The sequence below is a fragment of the Rhyacophila brunnea genome, unplaced genomic scaffold (assembly GCF_057557595.1).
Source record: "Rhyacophila brunnea isolate RB1 unplaced genomic scaffold, BYU_Rbru_1.0 scaffold_12, whole genome shotgun sequence".
Classification (NCBI taxonomy): domain Eukaryota; kingdom Metazoa; phylum Arthropoda; class Insecta; order Trichoptera; family Rhyacophilidae; genus Rhyacophila; species Rhyacophila brunnea.
In genome coordinates, this window is record NW_028232774.1 from 20,835,320 (window position 1) to 20,854,899 (window position 19,580).

Here is a 19,580-nt window from a genome sequence, read left to right on the forward strand (position 1 = left end):
CATAATTTGGAATAACCAAGAAACATCCTAATATAATATTAGAATAAATAATTTAAAATAATTACAAGATAAAAATAACTTTTTATATATTACAACGTTTTTAAATTTTCTGTTGAATCATATAAACTTGACTTGACTAGCTTAAACAATCAAAAAAAATGTATTTGATAAAAATAATACTGAAATGTCATTTTGACGCTCATATTGATTTCCATAGTAACGCACGTATATATTAATAATTTAGTTGTTAGGACCCTAGCAACCAATAATAGTGGATTGGATTACGGATTTCTTTCGAAATAGCTTTTCATACAAAACAGAATTAATAGAAAATGAATTCAATTCTACTTAAAGATGGCTAAAAGTATTAAAAAAATGCATTGCCATCGTGTTCTGATATATTCTAAAAGTTTCAAATGTCTAGCTAGTCGGGAGGTTAGTTAAAAATCGATTGCAAGATTTTTACTGGATAAACAACCACCGGATAAATAAGAATACGACCTAATAAAAACGTTGTAATAAAATATTCAAACTTTCACATATTATTATCAAATTATTATGTTAAGAAGCATTGTGATCCGTTTCACGCTAAGTTTTATAAATAAAACTATTCAATGTATTAATTTTAAATACTGCCGTAGTCCTAGTAGGTATAGTCGGGCCGTGACATGAAACTGTAAATTTGGATTATAGGTGCTCATACTTCGAATGAAACATGGTAAAGTGTTGTAATAATTTATTACTATAACTAGATCGAAATATGTATTTATGTATTTATTTATTAGCGCATTGCATTAGATTAGACGATAAACAATAAATAGCACCACCATCGTAATTCGCAATTCAATGTTACCGACTGTCCTATCCTCAAATAGAAGTAATATAATATAAATTGCAAATGATTTTTCGGTATATTTTTCTTCGTAAAATTTTATTTTTTACTAAATCTGTGTTTTGTTCTCAAAACCACTCTTTATCGTCTTCCTAAACTCTTTCAAAAAAGTTGCTTCCAGTTTCGATTCCAGTGTTTTTTTTTATTTCGTTGCCAATCGAAGGTGATATATAGTAAAACAAAATACAAGGAAGAATGTGGGATTTTAAAAATCGTAAACTATTCTCAAATAAAGGACTATCATTATATGAATTGTCACCATAATTATTATATAGGTACCTACCAAGTATATTTGCACAAAAAAACGACGTGACTCACGTGACGCTACAGAGAATCTACCACAACAAATCGTATGGGATAAATGTTTTGATTTGCCTGAAATTATTTTTGTGAACTTGGCTTAATTTACTTACCTACTCATTCTGACTAGCTAATGTCTAGATAGTCGGGAAGTTAGTTAAAAATCGATTGCAAAATTTGTACCGGACAAACAACCACCGGACCAATAAGAATACGACCTAATAAAAACGTTGTAAATAAAAAATGTGTCGAACGCGATTTAAACCTGTCAACGGAATTTAATAGAACACTTCGATGCATAGAAATTTCTTTATGATTAGTTTTGCATCGGATATTTATTCATAAATTGGTTCATCACATTACCGATGGACTTAGAAATATTTTGCTGAAATATAATACAATATTTTATAGAGATGTTCATATTTTTCTTTGTGGTTTTAGTCCATTGTAGCCACATTTATTATCGGGATAGCATCACGTAGAAATTATCAGATCTGCCGGCCCCTTAAAGTGATAGAAAGTTTATTCATCGAAAAATGAGAGAAGCTTCATAATATAAAGGTAAATAATTATCTATGGTCAAATTAAAGCGATACATAATTGAATCGATTAGAAATTATAGCATGGGAATCATCGACTCTAGATTTTATTCATGAATCTTTAAGCGACCACTCTTTGAAGTAAAATTAACTCTTTCGAGAATTTTTTTTCTTAAATGATTTTGTTTTTTATCAAATGTAGCTACAATACACAAGCACACCGTCTTTCTTAAACTTGAAATTTAACCTGTGGTTTTGCTCGTATGAAATGCTGAAGATTTCACTTTTACAGATTTGAAGATTTAATATTTTCGTTTCATTGTAGGTATATAAATATGTATTCTCATCACCGTAAGAAATATAAATTGCCTAAAAGAAGAAGCCTACAAAAAAGAAGATCAACTATACTAAAAAGCTACCCTGATTTACCGTTCCATGTCTAATTTCAAGCAATATTTCGATATTAAAGCTACTGCCGAAAATTCAGCTTTACAGAGATAAGTCGTTGTAATATCGGTCAGTAGTTTTCTGATCTCTTTTAACACTTAGAAAAGGATTTTCAGCCTTTACTGATATCTCAGAACTTAACAACAGAAAGTCTAGGCAGAAATCTATTATTGTGACATTGAATAAAATTAATTAAAATATTAGAAAATATTCACACTATTTTAATTTTGTTCATTCAAATGAACATTCTCAATTTACTACATTTGAGCGGACGAAATTAGTCCTATTGTGGATAAAGTAGTTATCTGCTATATCTTAAATAATCTATTGTCTTAACACGAATAATTGACGGAAGGATTAATTGGAATTATAAAATTATTTGGATATTCAACAGCGCTGCATGGCCATAGGGAGTAGTATTTGAAAACCTTTGCATACCTAACACGTAACCTCGAGATTTGAATGATGTTTCCGTATATTGGTTTTTTTGGTTTATTTGTAGAATTTTAAATTCTGTGTATTTCTAAACTTTGATTGATAACCCTATAATCTAGTTCTGCATTTATGTAAGATAATGAATTGTTTTTGTTATAAAAATCTGTCGCAAAGTGTTACTGTCAAATTATAAATGGTAAAATTTTGACAGTCGGGTGAAAGCATGACGCAAAATATTAATCGTTTTGCATGGGTTTGACTTCTTCCAAATAGTTCGCGATTTTTTTCATTCACACAGTAATTATCTGATAAATCAATCATGATTTTAATGTCTTACTTGTCCATATATTTTTTTGAGACACGATATTATTCTTAAAATAAATATATGGAATCGGTGAACAGTATTAATTGACAGCAGCTAAAAATATATATAATATTATGATGTATTGAGTACACATATTATTTATCAAGCATGATTACGTAGATGAATTAAATACTTGTTTATATGGTTAACGCATCATAATAATATAACTTCATAATATTATATAGGAATTACACAGCAGTTTAGCTACGTTACCGTGAGAAAATAGAAAGCCCCGGGAAGACAAGGAACCCTAAATTTCCGTCAGATATTGTTTTTTAATTAAGTAGTGGATGTTGTATTAAAATATAATTATTATATCACTACACTTTTCTAGATGTTTAAAACTAAAACACAATTTATAAATCTGAAACCATTTATACCTACCTATATTGTGTTACACGTAAAAATTGTGTTTGAAATATAGAAATCAATTAGGTACTTTAATACGTAATAAATTCCTGTGTCAACTTGTCAACTTTTATTATAGATTTTTCTTTGAATAAGTACCTAAAGTACATACTATCTAAAGTATCTAACAAATGGATAGACTGAGTAGGATTCGAACTTACATCTTTCGCTATTAGGATTATTAGTCGCATCCATTAAGCAACCGACAAAATAAGATTTTAATTAATAAATATATGCATATATAAGAAAATAACACCGGACGCCATCTATAATCAATAATCATGTTAGTAATATTAACATTACCTCCACTTAATTATTTAATACCTACCTAATATTATATTTAATTTTAGTGTTATCTTATTATTTAAATATCATTAGTGTGTGTTTTTTGAGTACGTTTATTCTACTAAATAATCTTACGTTGGTAGGCACTATAAATAATTTAATTTTTTGCCCTGGCATACATTATCTTATAGGTAAATAATAACCATATTATGTTTATAGGATTTCGTGCCACAATATTGTTTTTAACTCATGTTTTTCTTATGTTATTAACAATCAAAATGTCGCAACGCGTGTTGGAACCATGGCAAGCGAATTAATAACACATTTACTAAAAATATCTTATGTATGCATGAGATTCAAACTCATCCGGACAGTGAACGATGTAAATTCGAATCCTTCATGGTTAAACATTTTTTATGACGGTCTTAATACAGACGCCACTACACTGTGTTTTTAATACAAGCAGGAGTGCACACAGGGAGTATGGGTTTCGGGTCCGGACTCCCACCCCTCGCAGGAGCAGAACATTGAAACTATGAAGGTGAATGGAATATTATTTCTTCCTCAGGACCTCATGACTGAGCATCATAACCCGGATAATTTGGCTGTCGAACAGCTTTCTCAACGGTTTGGTCCCACTTCTCTCGGCGTTCTATGACAGGCAAGGCATGTGGCTACTGGAAGATCCGTAGCACTCATGAATTAGTGGCATCTGGAGCATCCAAACGTTTGCTTTTATTATTCTGATGCGGTATATTTAAAAGACAAAACAGCGCGGATGACGCAAACGGACACTAAATATCCGTATAATTATGACTGTTAGTCCACGCGCATTTGATAACCATGTAGCAACAGCTCGCAATACCTCTCAGTTGGGCAACCTTAAGTTCCGCGTGTCTGGGTATAAGGAATGTACCTGGAAGCTACAAGTAGTGGGCGGAGTAAATGTGAAACTTGCTAAATATTGTTAACCCCGCCATCTCCCACCGTCTTAAATATCAATAATAAATTATTATGGATATTATTTTCGAAATGAACATCCCCAAACTAGAATAAAGCTCAGAACGGCAGGCTGAAGGGTGGCAAACTAGATTTTCACAGGATTATAGAACCAATGAATCCTAGTTGTAATAGTATATATAAATGTTTTTTTTGATAGTGCATATTATTTTCGGTCAATATAAATATTTTAATAAAAAGTTTGCATTATGTGTTGTTATCTGATAAATTAAAATATATATGTACTTATTTACGTAAATAATTGTAAAAAATACCCTAGCGGGCCGTTACCCATAAATTTAGGAAGCACTTAATATCATAGTTATGAATCTTCTGTCTCAAAATTTTGCTGACCTCGGCTTAGTGTTTATTTTATTGAACTATATCTATCCTCCAAACGGTGTTTATCATTCATGGTAAGATGTACCATCATAAATTATCCGGTGTTTGAATCTAGAACTAAGCTCATCACAGTATAAAAACGTATTACATTGTATGTCAAATTTTAGCATGTGTCGCCCTCACTCAGCGGATAACTTATACTGGTGGATCCACAGAACAGATAATAAATTATTTCTGAGTTCCCTGGGTGGATCTATAGTACTAAATCTAAATACACGTGGAAGCGATTCCCACATTTTATTTACACGTAGGTAGGTACAATGAATATTTATTGGCAGTGATAAATATTAATTATTGTTAATAGTAATGCATTTTCCCATAATCCGAAATGTCCTAACCCTCAGCCAGAGGTCAGTCGAGTCCCGTGAGGTCGCGCAGAACATGCAATAATACCCGGAGGATTGGTTCTATTGGTAACGGATTATTTTCATACTTATATGGAAGTCATCGCACCGTTATGTTAGACTTTTGGCGCCTTCCTTAATGGGGTATCGTAATAATGGATTGGTACCAGTATTAGCTATTAGCGTAACCCATTTTATGTGGATAGAATATTATTTTCCTACTCAGTTATTAATTTATACTCTGTTAATAAACATTAGAACACAGTAATCTTTGTAACAATTATAAGTATTGTAATAAAAACTAAATCACGGGTTCCCAACCTGGTTGTCGCCAAGTGCTCTGTAAGGGAAAGTTTAATGTAGTTATTAAAAATATATATATTATATTAATGAAGCAATTCACACAGTTTTTCAAAAGATAATCATTTTAAAGTTTCGCCACGGTCTCGGAACCCGGAATTCGAGACTCGGGAAATCAACACTTAATTAATTATTAATTATTAAAAACTTAATTAACAATTAATCAACCAACGTCGATCAGAAATCAAAAAATTTCTTTTTTTTTCATTTGCTCTGCAATCCGATAAGGATCTTGGCCACTATACGAATGTTTTATTGACAGTTTTGTTAATGATAAATTGGTGTTAGCAACTCACTCATCTTATTATGTGCATGCTCTGAATCTAAACCAAAGTCCACTAAAACCAGGCCGTGACGCGAAACCGTAATTTTTAATTGTGGAGCTAGTAATTGCTCATACTTCGAATGCAATATTATGGTAACCTGTAGAAAATAATAACTGTTGCATATTCAAGTAAATGGTCATAATTTGAATAAAATATTTAATCAAAAATCTTCATTGATTGCGAACACAGTTACCTCATTACATTCTAAGATAATCAATAACTATTACTACCATCGTAATTCGCAATTCAGTGCCACGGCCTCTTTATAGTTGGCTTTGATCTAAACGCATATTGGAAGAAATGTATTTTAACCACATCCTGAACCGATTATATCGGAATATGTCCATACATTGACTCGTAAACACACCAAACGAAAAACAAAATGTAAATTTTCCATACCTGAGATTCGAACGCGGGAAGATATTATAAGCTGACTCACTACTACTTGGCCATCGTGCTGATACTTAATGTCGTACGGAAATAATTGTTCCCTTATTCAATACTGAATATACATATGTACCTATATTTTCTGAGGTATTTTCTATTTTTGTTTTTGCAGATAGCGAACGCTGGTCTTACATAAAGGGTGGCGCCCGCGCGGGGACGCCTCTCCGCCTGGCAGGGATATTCGTGGAAGCTCCGCGGTCCAAACAGCGTCCACCTACGTCATCGCAGTCTCCTACATCGCCGCTCACCTCACCGCTAGGCTCACCGCTACCCCCGACGCCACAGAGATACGCGCAGCTCGTTGATCCCAATATGACGGTAAGTTTTTCAATATGCACCTATATAACTATTAGGTATAAGAGAAAATATTGCGGTGTCTCTGACCAATATGTTGAAAAAACCTCATACTGTTAAGAAAGGTGAAGGTGAAAAGGTAGAGGCACTAACATTGAATTACACTAACACGAATGATTAAATCAGCTGAAATGTAATTCGTACTGCAGATTCATTTATAACAAACATATTATGGCCGCATTGTTATCGACCATATTTGTCATAAACTACAAGAATTTCAACACAATTTTAGGTTCACTCAAACAGGGAATTCCATATTATGTTATTATATTGCAAAATTAAAAAATATTACGAAATCAAACGGGTATGGAGAAAGAAACCAGAGAGGCCAGAGATTAACACTTTGGAGGAGGCCTTCACCCGAAGAGGGGTTCTTACAAACCAAACAAACTAATTACATACCATTGTTCAATTTATAAACATTGCCTAATAGTATTATATACAAAAAAAAATCTTAATATATATATGTATTATACAAAAAATATAAAAAAATAATAATAATTAATATTATATAAACTAGAAAATAAGTAGATAATACAACCATAGATATATATATATATATACATAATATATATATTCATTCATAGGTTGATATATTCGATATTGCCCACACCTCACCCGGTTAGTATTTCATCTTCCTGGCCAGTACTAGATATTGGTCTTCTGGATGAGACTGACATGGTGTATGCTTTCTCTCGACTATATCCAAAATCCTCAGTAGGTCCTGATGGTATCTCCCCTTGGATTTTAAAGGGCTGTCATAAGTTGTTAACTAACCCCCTACTATATTTATTTAATCTCAGCCTAAGTACTTCTGTCTTCCCAGATTGTTGGAGCCTAACCCGTATTCGTCCGGTGCACAAAAAAGGCTCGCGCTCTGAAATAATAAATTTTCGCCCGGTGGCTGTTCTATCTGCACCAGCTAAATTATTTGAGTCTATTTTGCATAGGTATATTTATAAACATGTAGACGGTCAACTGACTGACGCTCAGCATGGATTTCGATCAGCTCGGTCAATAGTTACAAACCTTATGACTTATACTGAGTACATATCTCATTCGCTGAACGTAAATTGTCAAGTGGACGCAATTTATACAGATATGTCAAAGGCTTTTGATCGGGTAGATCATGATATTCTCATTAACAAATTAAGTGCAGTAGGTGGATTTGTAAATTTTATCAACTTTTTCAAATCTTACTTTTCGCATCGCTGTCAATATGTGGAGTATGCAAGGTGTAGATCCGACGTCTTTCAAACTTATTCAGGTGTTCCCCAAGGATCAAATCTTGGTCCAATTATGTTTCTTATATTCATTAATGACATTGACAATGTTATAAATGGAATCCAGTTTTTACTCTTTGCAGACGATTTAAAATTATATGCGTCTATTCACAGTGAATTAGATTGTCACATATTACAAAATAATCTCAATTCAATTGAAATTTGGGCGAAAAAAAATTAACTTGAATTTAATACTGATAAATGTGTGTGTATTAGCTTTTCGAAATCAAGATCTCCAATTATTTTCAACTATAATATGTCAAATAGATTACTGAAGCGTCAATCAGGAATTTAAGATCTTGGCATATTTTTTGACTCACGTTTATCATTTCGCTCGCACATCACTTCTACGGCATTGCGTGCGAGCAAGCTTCTAGGATTCGTCATGAGACAAGCCAAGTCATTCAAGAATCCAACTGTTTTACGTACACTCTATGTGTCGTTAGTACGGAGTATCCTTGCGTATGGCTCCATCATCTGGAGTCCTTATGAAATTTCCTATAAGCTTGTTTTAGAGCGTGTTCAGAAAAAAATTCTTCGTCATCTCTATTTTAAAGTTTATAATTATTTTCCTTTTGACACCTTCTCAAACGAGTCTTTTCCGACTAACTTTCTTCAAGGCATGCTCGCCTTTCATTCTCTTGAAGCTCGTAGGTCACTTCTGCTCTTAAAGCATTTTTCCCTGCTCTCACGTGGTATCATTTTCAATCCCGATATTCTAGAAAATTTAAATTTTTACGCACCCGTCAATTACATGCGTGGTCGCAGCCATGACCTATTTTGGGTGAAAGCTGTTTCCTCATGTCAGGCTCACCAGGCACCAATAGCGAGGGCTGTGCGGTTGGTCAATGCACTCCCTAGAGATGTAGATATTTTTGGCGATCCATTATATATTCTGTTTTTTAAATTCTATTTTATTGTTTAATTTGTACTTTTTGAATCATTGTTGTTTTTTTATTTTATTTCTTTTGTACAAAAATATTTTTTGCTTTCTTTTTTTCCTCCACTTTGTTTTTTCTGATTTTCCGAACTGATTACTTGTAATTTTTATTCTAAATGTCATGTTGTGAACGTCCTGAATTAATAATTTGTTATGTACTCAACGTGTCTTTTTCAAATAAATAAATATTCATTAGATATAGTCATTTAACTGTCATTTACTTTTGTTTGTAAGAAATAAAAAGGCTTTTTATTGTATTATTTATTTTATCTAATATGGGTATTAATAATCTATTATGGGTAGTAGCAGATTATGAATGGGTAGTATTGGTTTAATAATTCTTACATACATTAAGCAATTCAAACAGCAAACAATATGTTTGACTTGTACTGGAACCAAATTATTCACATTACAATACAAATATATTTTCTATAGCACTACCCTAAATAATTAACCTTTGAAACCGATGAATTGCACAGAGGAGTCTCTCGTTAATACACAGTTCGTGCAGTATCCAGAAATTGGCTCTGTGTTTCGTCCAGCGTCCAGAACACACAGCTGTGGTCACCAGTACCACATCTCAAATACGTCGATCATGTACCTTCGCATTATCTATATGACTGCAATGGTCAATGCAATTTCATAAAATTATTAATAATCTTATGATTGAAATGTTTTCAGTTAGTGTTTGTTCTTCAAACCTTTCGTCAACATCATATGTTATAAAGAAAACGGAAACATTTGTGAAACGCTGATTTAGTAGAAGATCTTTTGGAAATTTGGATATTGTCACAGTTCTTAACGTTGATCAATTATTGAGAATTAAGCGAATATAATTATATTTTATTCAATGAATTTTAATCACCGGCTGTCACTAAAATATGGCTGTTTGAAGACACTTTGTTAGTGTTGTTTGTTTGTATTCAAATTCTTTTACAAAAACAGATCAATTGATTACACACCCTCATTCGATAATTTATTCGAAACAAAATAAACAAACGAAAGTAAAATAATTTTGAATTAGAGACGAATCTATTATTATGTAGGTTGCAATGCTTTGCGACACTGATTTCGGTCGTGCTGTTTTCTTTTTCTGTGAAAATCGAAGCGTTTTTCATACAAAACAATCATCTTGCCGCCTGCAAAGTGATTGCTCGTTGCTAATCATTGTTCGCTTGCTACTTTGTGAGAATTAATCAGGGCGTGGTAGATTTATTTGATTTCATTTTAATAAGAGTTTCATAATATATTTAAATAAATAAAAAATATTTATTTGAGAATTTATTCTATTTTTCTTGTGTTACCGCAAACCTATAGTTAACAAAAGATGGTCTGTTTTTTTTGTACAGGTGTTATCTTCTACATACGTAACAATCGGCAACCAACGGACATCAACGTAAATTTCATTACAAAATCATCATTAATAATTACAAGATAAAAAGTACTTTGATATACCACGTTTTTAAATTTTCTGTTGAATCATATAAATTTGACAATTCTATGTATTAATAATTTAGGACAAATAAGGCAATTGTCAACAAATCATTTTTTTGCTATTTTGCAACAAACAAACAAATATAGAATACTGAAATGTCATTTTGATTTTCATAGTAACGCACGTTTAGGATTTAGTTGCTAGGACCACCCCCTTGGCAACCAATAATAGTGGATTGGATTATGGATTTCTTCCGAAATAACTTTTCATACAAAACAGAATTAACTGAAAATGAATTCAATTCTACTTAAAGATGGCTAAAGGTATTAAAAGAATGTACTGGCATCGTGTTCGATATATTCTAAAAGTTTGAAATGTCTAGCTAGTCGGGAAGTTAGTTAAAATCGATTGCAAGATTTGTACTGGATAAACAACCACCGGATAAACAAGAATACGAGATAATGAAAACGTTGTAAAATATCCAACATATTATGTATACACGATCTATAAAGACAGAAAAACACTTACATTTTCATACAACAGCAGTTGTGTTTTTCCTTGGATTGGAGTATAGATAGAAAAAGTCTTGTTCGCATTCTGTATAAGGAATTCTGAAGGCAGTTCGATTTTCGAATCAAATGATTGTCAACAAGTTCATTAGTTTCTTCTTCTATTAGCAGAGCTGTAATCAAAATGGTCAAACTCGCGTTTTCTAATTTCTTTTCACAGGTATTTATAGCTAAATGTTATACTTATCCAAATATCCGCTTGGATACGGCAATGCGATATGCATGACATGTCAAATTGAAGTCGAATTTAATTAAATACTGTTTAATCCTTTGGCAATATTTTCACATATAACATCTCATCTGTGAATCTGAAATTATAGTGGAATGTCATAGGCCATAGTCAAAGTGTGAATTTCTATTCAAATGAACTTGCGATGCAATGCGGTCATCCGTAGTTAACTTATTCAGTAGACCAGTAGGGCTAATATAATTATTCCAAAATAACAGATATCACGGGCCACTTATTGGTAACACAGTACGGCTAGAGTTGGGTATTACCCGAGAAAATCTCAATCTCGAGATTCGGGATTTCCGGAAAAGAATTCTCGAGAATTCCCGACAAATTTAAAAAAAACTCAAAAACTTAAAAAAATCAGTGTAAAAATAGACAATTTCCCAAAAAATATCATTTTTTTATTTATGTTAAGTCAAACAAAACAGGAGTAGGAAAACAAAAATTATTCAAAACATTACTTATTAAAATGGAATTTCAAAAAAACAAGACTATCAATCGATGCGTCTCACAATCGCGTACGCTTTTGAGACACAAAATTCCCTGATGTTGCAAAAATTGCGCTCATTTTCAGTCGACGTTGGCTTAATTGTGGTAAATGCCCCTATCAGTCCTTGAAAGTTTTGTGTTTTCTGTCCACTTTTTTCATATAGAAAATCGTTCTTTCAATTAATATTTGATAATAAAGAAATCCCGAATCCCGAGAAAAAATTCTCGAGATCCGGGATTTCCCGAAATGTTAAAAATTTAAATTCTCGGGTTCCGCAGAATACCATTTGGGAAACGTTTAGGCGTAGTGCATAACACTGCTCCTAACCTCAGCGATATGTAGTGGTCCCGGCAACCATTGTGGCCTGCGGGCTCGCTTCAGGATGTGGAGGGCCAAGTGGTATGTTAGGATAGCTCTACAGCATGGCCTTCACACCCTGAAGCGGCCCCCCAGGGCAGGATCTTTGGCAGGCCCCCCTACCTATCGCTAAGGTTAAAGGCAGTCTGACGCTCTACAGTGGCATTTTCCAAATGGTGTTCACAGGGCTCAAAATGGACCGGAGCGCCGTTCCTGTTCATAAAATCCCCATAACTATCGCTCCGTCTCGTGGAACAATTTATTCAACCGTCTGAGCTAGATAGGCCATTATAACAAAAAATCGAACGCACTTATTTTTATAAAAAACATAAAATTAAATAACTATGTTCAACATGCAACAACCAACAATTGTATCGCACAACCATATATTTTAAAATGGTAAGAACCTCGAAGTGAAATAGCACCGCAGGCGACTTTTTTTATTATTAGAGCAAATTTAAGATGTGTGTTTATCTCATTTATCTGGTTGACCAGCGACGCCGGGCCCCTAGGCTAGAGCCCTGTCAGCCCCCCTGTGTGGTCAACAGTCATTTAGATACTTAAATTTCATACATTTGGGCTCCGTCTCTGTATAATAAGATTTTTTCAACATCTTTGGTACATACCTATAGATAAACTGCGTTTTACGTCTCATTTGTTTCAGCTGTTATGTTATTACCAAACAGGGTTGCCCATTGCGGGACGTCAGCCATTGTGTTGTTAAAAGTTAAAATTCGTTTGGCACAATGACAAATAATGACATAACACAACCTCGTCCACTCCATATAGGTTTCTCCGCCGCAAGTACACCAGACAATGTAGTATGAGAGTATTAAAACTGTATGCAAATTTAATTCGATTTGCAATATCATTTTCCCAACAGTTAGTAAACATAGCCACAATACAACAATACTCTACTGTACTGACTCAATACCACTATGGGATAGCTGAGTGATCCTCAATAATAATATATTCATATACCTATCAGTGGTTCTTGCGTAGGAAGGTTAGTAATAATTATCAAACCTTTGTAGGCAATAATGATTATTCATAGTTAGTATTCGAGATCCATCCAATGTGTGAAGATAAAGTCTTTGTTGCTTGGATGTTGTGAGTAAAGAATTTCTTTATCGTTACAAGAATAAATAAATACAATAAAAAAGATGACAGCGTGAGGTTATAATCACGGTACGGATTTACTGGTGAGATCGATGTGATCGAGAGATTGATTATATTAATGAACTGAAAGTCTGGACTGGAGTGGAATGATGGTTGACTATGTCGAGTGACGAACTCGTGACGATAGTAGTGCGTCGCGTGACGGACTCGATCAGTGAGTGAGAATTAATGGATTGTCGTTCTTATTTAACAGATGCAGTCCTTATATTACAAGAAATATTGTCGCTCTTAATAAATCATAACAGACTCTACTGATCTAGTTATGATTGAAGAAATGCTGACTATTGTTTTCGTTATATTATTCTGTTTTGACAACAAAACATACATATTAGAGTGTGTCACTCATGTAATGCTAAGTAGTATTATTGCTACATAATTAAATGAGTTACACTGATAGGTTTTCTTTGTATCCATTTATGCATAATGCAGCAACCATACAGTAAACAAAATAAATGATGGTAAAAATGTCCTAGAATTTTACGATATTATTTAGCTTTTTGTCTGGTTCACGTGTTATTTTTTAATCCTATGTATGTTTGGACCCATAGCATGGGTCTAATATGTTGACCAAGTGACTATAGTGGAATCACTGAAGGGCCCACATGCGCCACGTAGGTCAAAATGGAGATTTTGTGGTATTTTCAGAGCATAAGCCTGGACATTCCTTAAACGTTGTAGATAATCTATTTATATAATTTTGAAGCCTTATTATCCTTTATATTTATTTTAAACATTTGATGACTGCATAAAGTATTTTTATTACATAAAATAGTATTCTTTTAAACCTCTCGATCTAATGTTTTAGAATATAGTCATATTTCAGTACATCCATGTGCAGTGGTCTTAAGATTCTTTAGATTTATTGAGTACCACTGTATGACTGCATTTGTCCAGTAGCTCTTCACTCACCGAACGACATGTCCAACCCATAGCGATTTCATGAGCTTGGCGACGTCGATCACATAGCGTAACATTAATTTACTCTTACTTAATAATCTTCCTGATTTTGTTTAAAATCGGAACAATCTATATACCTAGACTTTGTAGGGATTATGTTTTTGTCATTATTGTACCCTGTCTTTTCTCATCATTGTAATCAACATTCATTTTCATAACTAGATAAAATAATAATTACATTATTTGGTGCCATAAAAGAGTGCATATTATTATTGTTTTAAATTTATAATAAAGCCATATTTTGGTACAAGAGATGTCAGTAGTTATAATACTTTTTCGAATAAGTATGTTGCCAACACGTACGTCATATATTTAATATTATTGTTCAATAATTTGAAATAGTAAAATGTATTCACTAACCTTTCACTGACTAATCAAAACATTTTACAATCTGTGTACTATGCCACGATTTATGATGGTTTAGTAAATTATTAAAATGTTGAAGTTCTCAATCGAATGGGAAAGGACCGAGAAGTTCTACGTAGTATCAAAACCAGGAAACTACAATACCTCGGCCACATTATGAGAGGACAAAAATACAGCATTCCCCAACTTGTCATTCAAGGAAAGATCAATGGGAAGCGTAGGACGGCGCCGCATTTCGTGGCTTAAGAACCTCCGTGATTGGTACGAGTGCAGCTCCACCGAACTGTTCCGGGTAGCAGACGACAAAGATAAGATCGCCTTGATGGTGGCCGACCTCCGCTAGGGGATGGCACAATAAGAAGAAGAAGTAAATTATTAGGTCAATATTATTTCCATTCAAAAAATGCTGGGTGCGTGGAAAGTATAAGGTTTTTGGATCAATTATTGATGTAAATGCATTTGCGTAATAATACGATGATATCACAAAAAAAGTGAAAAACAAAGTTCGGTTCAAAGTTAATCGGCCGCCATTATTCCCGGGATGGTGAAAGTCTCTACCACCATGTATAAATAATGAACGCTCTCGTTTGCTGTGCCAAAAAAAAACATTGCGAATCATGAATAAAACATCACCCGCACAAATTCGCGGGGGTACTTACTGTGTCAACCAATTTTGTATTATTTTCATTTCTGAGTCGTTAAATTTTGAGAATCTAGGGAAAGTGACGTGACAACGTTCCGCAGTTCATGACATTTTAATTCGGCTGTCATGTCATGACTTTGATTCATTTTGTGAATACTAAAATGAACTTTCGCAGGGCTCGAATTGAAAAAAAGAGTATCATTACATCAATAACAAAATAAATAATATAACCGTCACGTATCACTGCCATCCTCAATAATAATTATTTTTATTACATTATGTGATTTCTGGTGTTTATTGTATTTTTTTATCGTGGTGGTCCCAAAATCAGTCAGTGCGTCGGGCACAGACCAGATCAATAAAATAAAATGTAAAAGCCATCGCCATGGACCATAGTACTGAAGCAGGATAGTTTATGTCCTGACCGCAATAAAAGCCAAGTAAAAAACACCGCGTCGACTGTTCCGAAAGATTGAAAGCACGTTACACGTGACAAACTAAAATTCATATTATTAACTATTTAAAATAAAATATTCTTTAACACGTGTTTGAGTTTATCCCATATTTTTCCACACTCAAGATATTAAGCCTGTTATACCACACCCAGAAAGATAAACCAGTTCCCATTCATTTTTGTTCCCTGGCCTCGGGCCTCCGTGTCCCTAAACTCACCACCGGGTGTAGTAGCAATATGGATCTTAGATATCCAGTTTGCTTTAAAAACGGTCTCAAAAACTAAGTTATTTTTAAATGATAAGAATTTTTCATCAACAAAATTTAGTAGAACCGTTGGCGTAGAATAAATACGAAGACAATTTTCTTCTATGGGTTTTCTTTTCAACGGTAGCAAAATAATAATGTAGTAGGTACTAAACAGTTATAGTCCAGACTAGTTAGTTTTTTAGATTCGCGCATACACTCTCAAATTGGCTTAAATCTGTTTGCGATTTACACGCGGGAAGAAACATTTTTATCTATAGTATTGTCATAATCTAATATATAAAAATTAATATTTGTGTGTTTGTTTGTTCGTATTTAATGCGCAGCCATACCGTTCATCCGATTGCAATAAAACTTTGTAAACTTATTGCTTGCACTTGCGGGAAGAGTATAGGCTATACTAATATATAAAAATGAATGTCTGTCTGTCTGTGTGTCTGTCCCGTATGCGTTCCTATACCATTCATCCGATTGCAATGAAATTTTGGTAAGTGGTTGCATGCACACCCATGAAGGTTTCTGAATTAGAAAAATCATCATCTTCTTCTTCTTCATCATTATATTTTCTTTTATTCGTATGGTTCCTATACCATTCATCCGATTGCAATGAAATTTTGGTAAGTGGTTGTATGTACACCCATAAAGGTTTCTAAATTAGAAAAATCATCATCTTCTTCTTCTTCTTCATTCTATCTTCTTTTATTCGTATGGTCCCTATACCATTCATCCGATTGCAATGAAACCTTCGTCAGTTGTTGTGGTAACACCCTCAATGGTTTTTGAATTAGTACAACCATCTTCTTCTTCTTCTTCTATTCTATATTCTTCTATTCGTATGCGTTCCTATTCCATTCATCCGATTGCAATAAAATTTTCGTCAGTAATTGTGCCAACACCCGCGAAGGTTTCTGAATTAGTACAACCATCTTCTTCTTCTTCTTTTTCTTCTTCTTCATTCTATCTTCTTTTATTCGCATGGTCCCTATACCATTCATCCGATTGCGATGAAACCTTCGTCAGTTGTTGTGGTAACACCCGCAATGGTTTTTGAATTGGTACAATTATCTTCTTCTTCTTCTTCTTCTATTCGTATGCGTTTCTATTCCATTCATCCGATTGCAATAAAATTTTCGTCAGTAATTGTGTCAACACCCGCGAAGGTTTCTGAATTAGTACAACCATCTTCTTCTTCTATTCTATCTTCTATTCGTATGCGTTCCTATACCATTCATCCGATTGCAATGAAATTTTGATCAAGTGTTGTGCTCACGCCGCAAAGGTTTCTGAATTGTTACAACTATTTTCTTTTTCTTCTATTCTATCTTCTTCTATTTGTATGCGTTCTTATATCATTCATCCAATTGCGATGAAATTTTGACCAGTTGTTGTGAGTACGCCCGCAAAGAGTTCTGAATTAGTACAACCATCTTCTTCTTCTTCTATTCGTATGCGTTCCTATACCATTCATCCGATTGCAATGAAAATTTGACTAAGTGTTGTGTTCACGCCCGCAAAGGTTTCTGAATTAGTACAACCATCATCTTCTTCTTCTATTCGAATGCCTACCTACACCATTCATCCGATTTCAATGAAACTTTGGTGAGTTGTCGTGCGCATGCCCACGAAGATTTCTGAATTAGAAAATCATCTTCTACTTCTATTCGTATGCGTTCCTATACCATTCATCCGATTGCAATGACATTTTGATCAAGTGTTGTGCCCTTGCCCGCGAAGGTTTTTGAATTAGTACAACCATCTTCTTCTTCTTCTATTCGTATGCGTTCCTATACCATTAATCCGAATGCAATGAAACTTTGGTGAGTTGTCATGCGCGTGCCCACGAAGATTTCTGATTTAGAAAATCATCTTCTTCTACTATTCGTATGCGTTCCTATACCATTCATCCGATTGCGATGAAACTTTTGTCAGTTGTTGTGCGCACACCTGCGAAGGTGTCTAAATTATTATTATATAAAATACAAAGTTTGTTGTTTGTTTGTTCCATCCAATTTTGATTTTTTTTTACTACATATTAATAACATTAATAACGTTTTCATATTTTGGATTCGATTTTAATTTAGTGTTCTTATGTTTGACCTTTACTCCTATTAGAATTATTTTCATATTGCCATATTGTATTACAAAGATATTTTAATATAAAAAAAATAATTACCTATTATTATTTTTCAAATATCTAAGATAAATATAACCACGAAGCGACCCTGTGCGAAGCCGGGTACTTCAGCTAGTAATAATATAAAAAAACGAGAGAGTTGCATCCAATTCGAGCGCCGTTGGACGGTTGATAACGACGACAGTTAGCGGTGACCTGTAAATTTATCGTGAATTAGTAACTACTGTTTAGCATTGTTTACCGGAACTAAAGAAACACAATCGGACGAAAAGACAATAAAAGTAATTCTTTTATAATGTGGAGCAAATTTTACCGCATCGAAATAGATTAGGACACTTTTACTACTTTTCTTTGATGACTTTCGTCCAAATAATTTATTCAATACATTGACTATTTTTACATTAAATCTAAACGAAGTCAAAAAATTAAATACCTATTGTATATTATGTATGTCATAGTTACTTGTTTTTCACATAGATTCATGCATCAAACTTAAACATTTATATTATATTACTAGCAATATTCCAACATTATAACCAGAAAATTATCTTTTCTATGATTCTAACACATATTAACCCTGTCTCCCTCTGTCGTACGTTTACGTGTATGTTCTGTCTGACTGTCTTTGTTCTGGTGTTTAAGACTCAATTATTTGTCAATGACCTGCTGCATCAGTCTTTGTAGAGTCTCCTGACTTTGCCGAGCACGCCATCGCTGAACTCATTTCGTTTATCAAACGGCGACGCTTAGCTGATGATTCTTCCTCATCTATAATGTTTCTATTTTTTTGATTGATCGTGTATTTTTCCTAAGCGTAGGTTACAGCACTCTATCCCTATTATAATTACCCTTAAATTTCTTGGATAACACACTTGTTTCTCGATACTATATTCACTCAATATGTTATTACTGCACTGTAAGCATCTGTCAAACAACACAAATCGTGAATCGAATCCAGACCCTCCAGATGGCCGGCGCTTTATGCAGAAGAGGGACTAATGTTCCCGTCTTCAAAGGAAAGGGAAATTAAAGAGAAATTCTAAAAAACTACAATGCCTCAGCCACATTATAAACGTCTGGCATTCACCAGTTCATTATTACAGAAAACTCGATGGTATACTATATAGACGGAGAAATACACCGCCTCCAGAATCTCCGAGATAGCTCTACTGAACTGTTCCTGGTCTCAAACAATAAATTGGAGATCGTTCTGGGCCTCTTGGTGGCCGAATTTTAATATAGGATTGCACAAGAATAATAACTCAAAAAATGTGTATCTTAAATTCAAGTTGTCTCGTACAATCTAATAAAGACATACCTAGTTGTATATTGCCCAGATGATCAATGACGCCGTATCCTGTGTTTATTTTATT

At 33.7% G+C, this 19,580-nt stretch overlaps 1 protein-coding gene across 2 annotated transcripts in view; it reads left to right on the forward strand.

The window, feature by feature from the left end:
- Positions 1-19,580, forward strand: part of B4 (imaginal disc development protein B4) — a 172,411-nt gene that overhangs the window by 121,756 nt on the left and 31,075 nt on the right. For both annotated transcript variants that reach the window (XM_085960926.1, XM_085960927.1), the window contains one exon: positions 6,661-6,866. In XM_085960926.1, the coding sequence (XP_085817052.1) occupies positions 6,661-6,866 (206 nt within the window). The remainder of the gene's footprint in view (positions 1-6,660; positions 6,867-19,580) is intronic.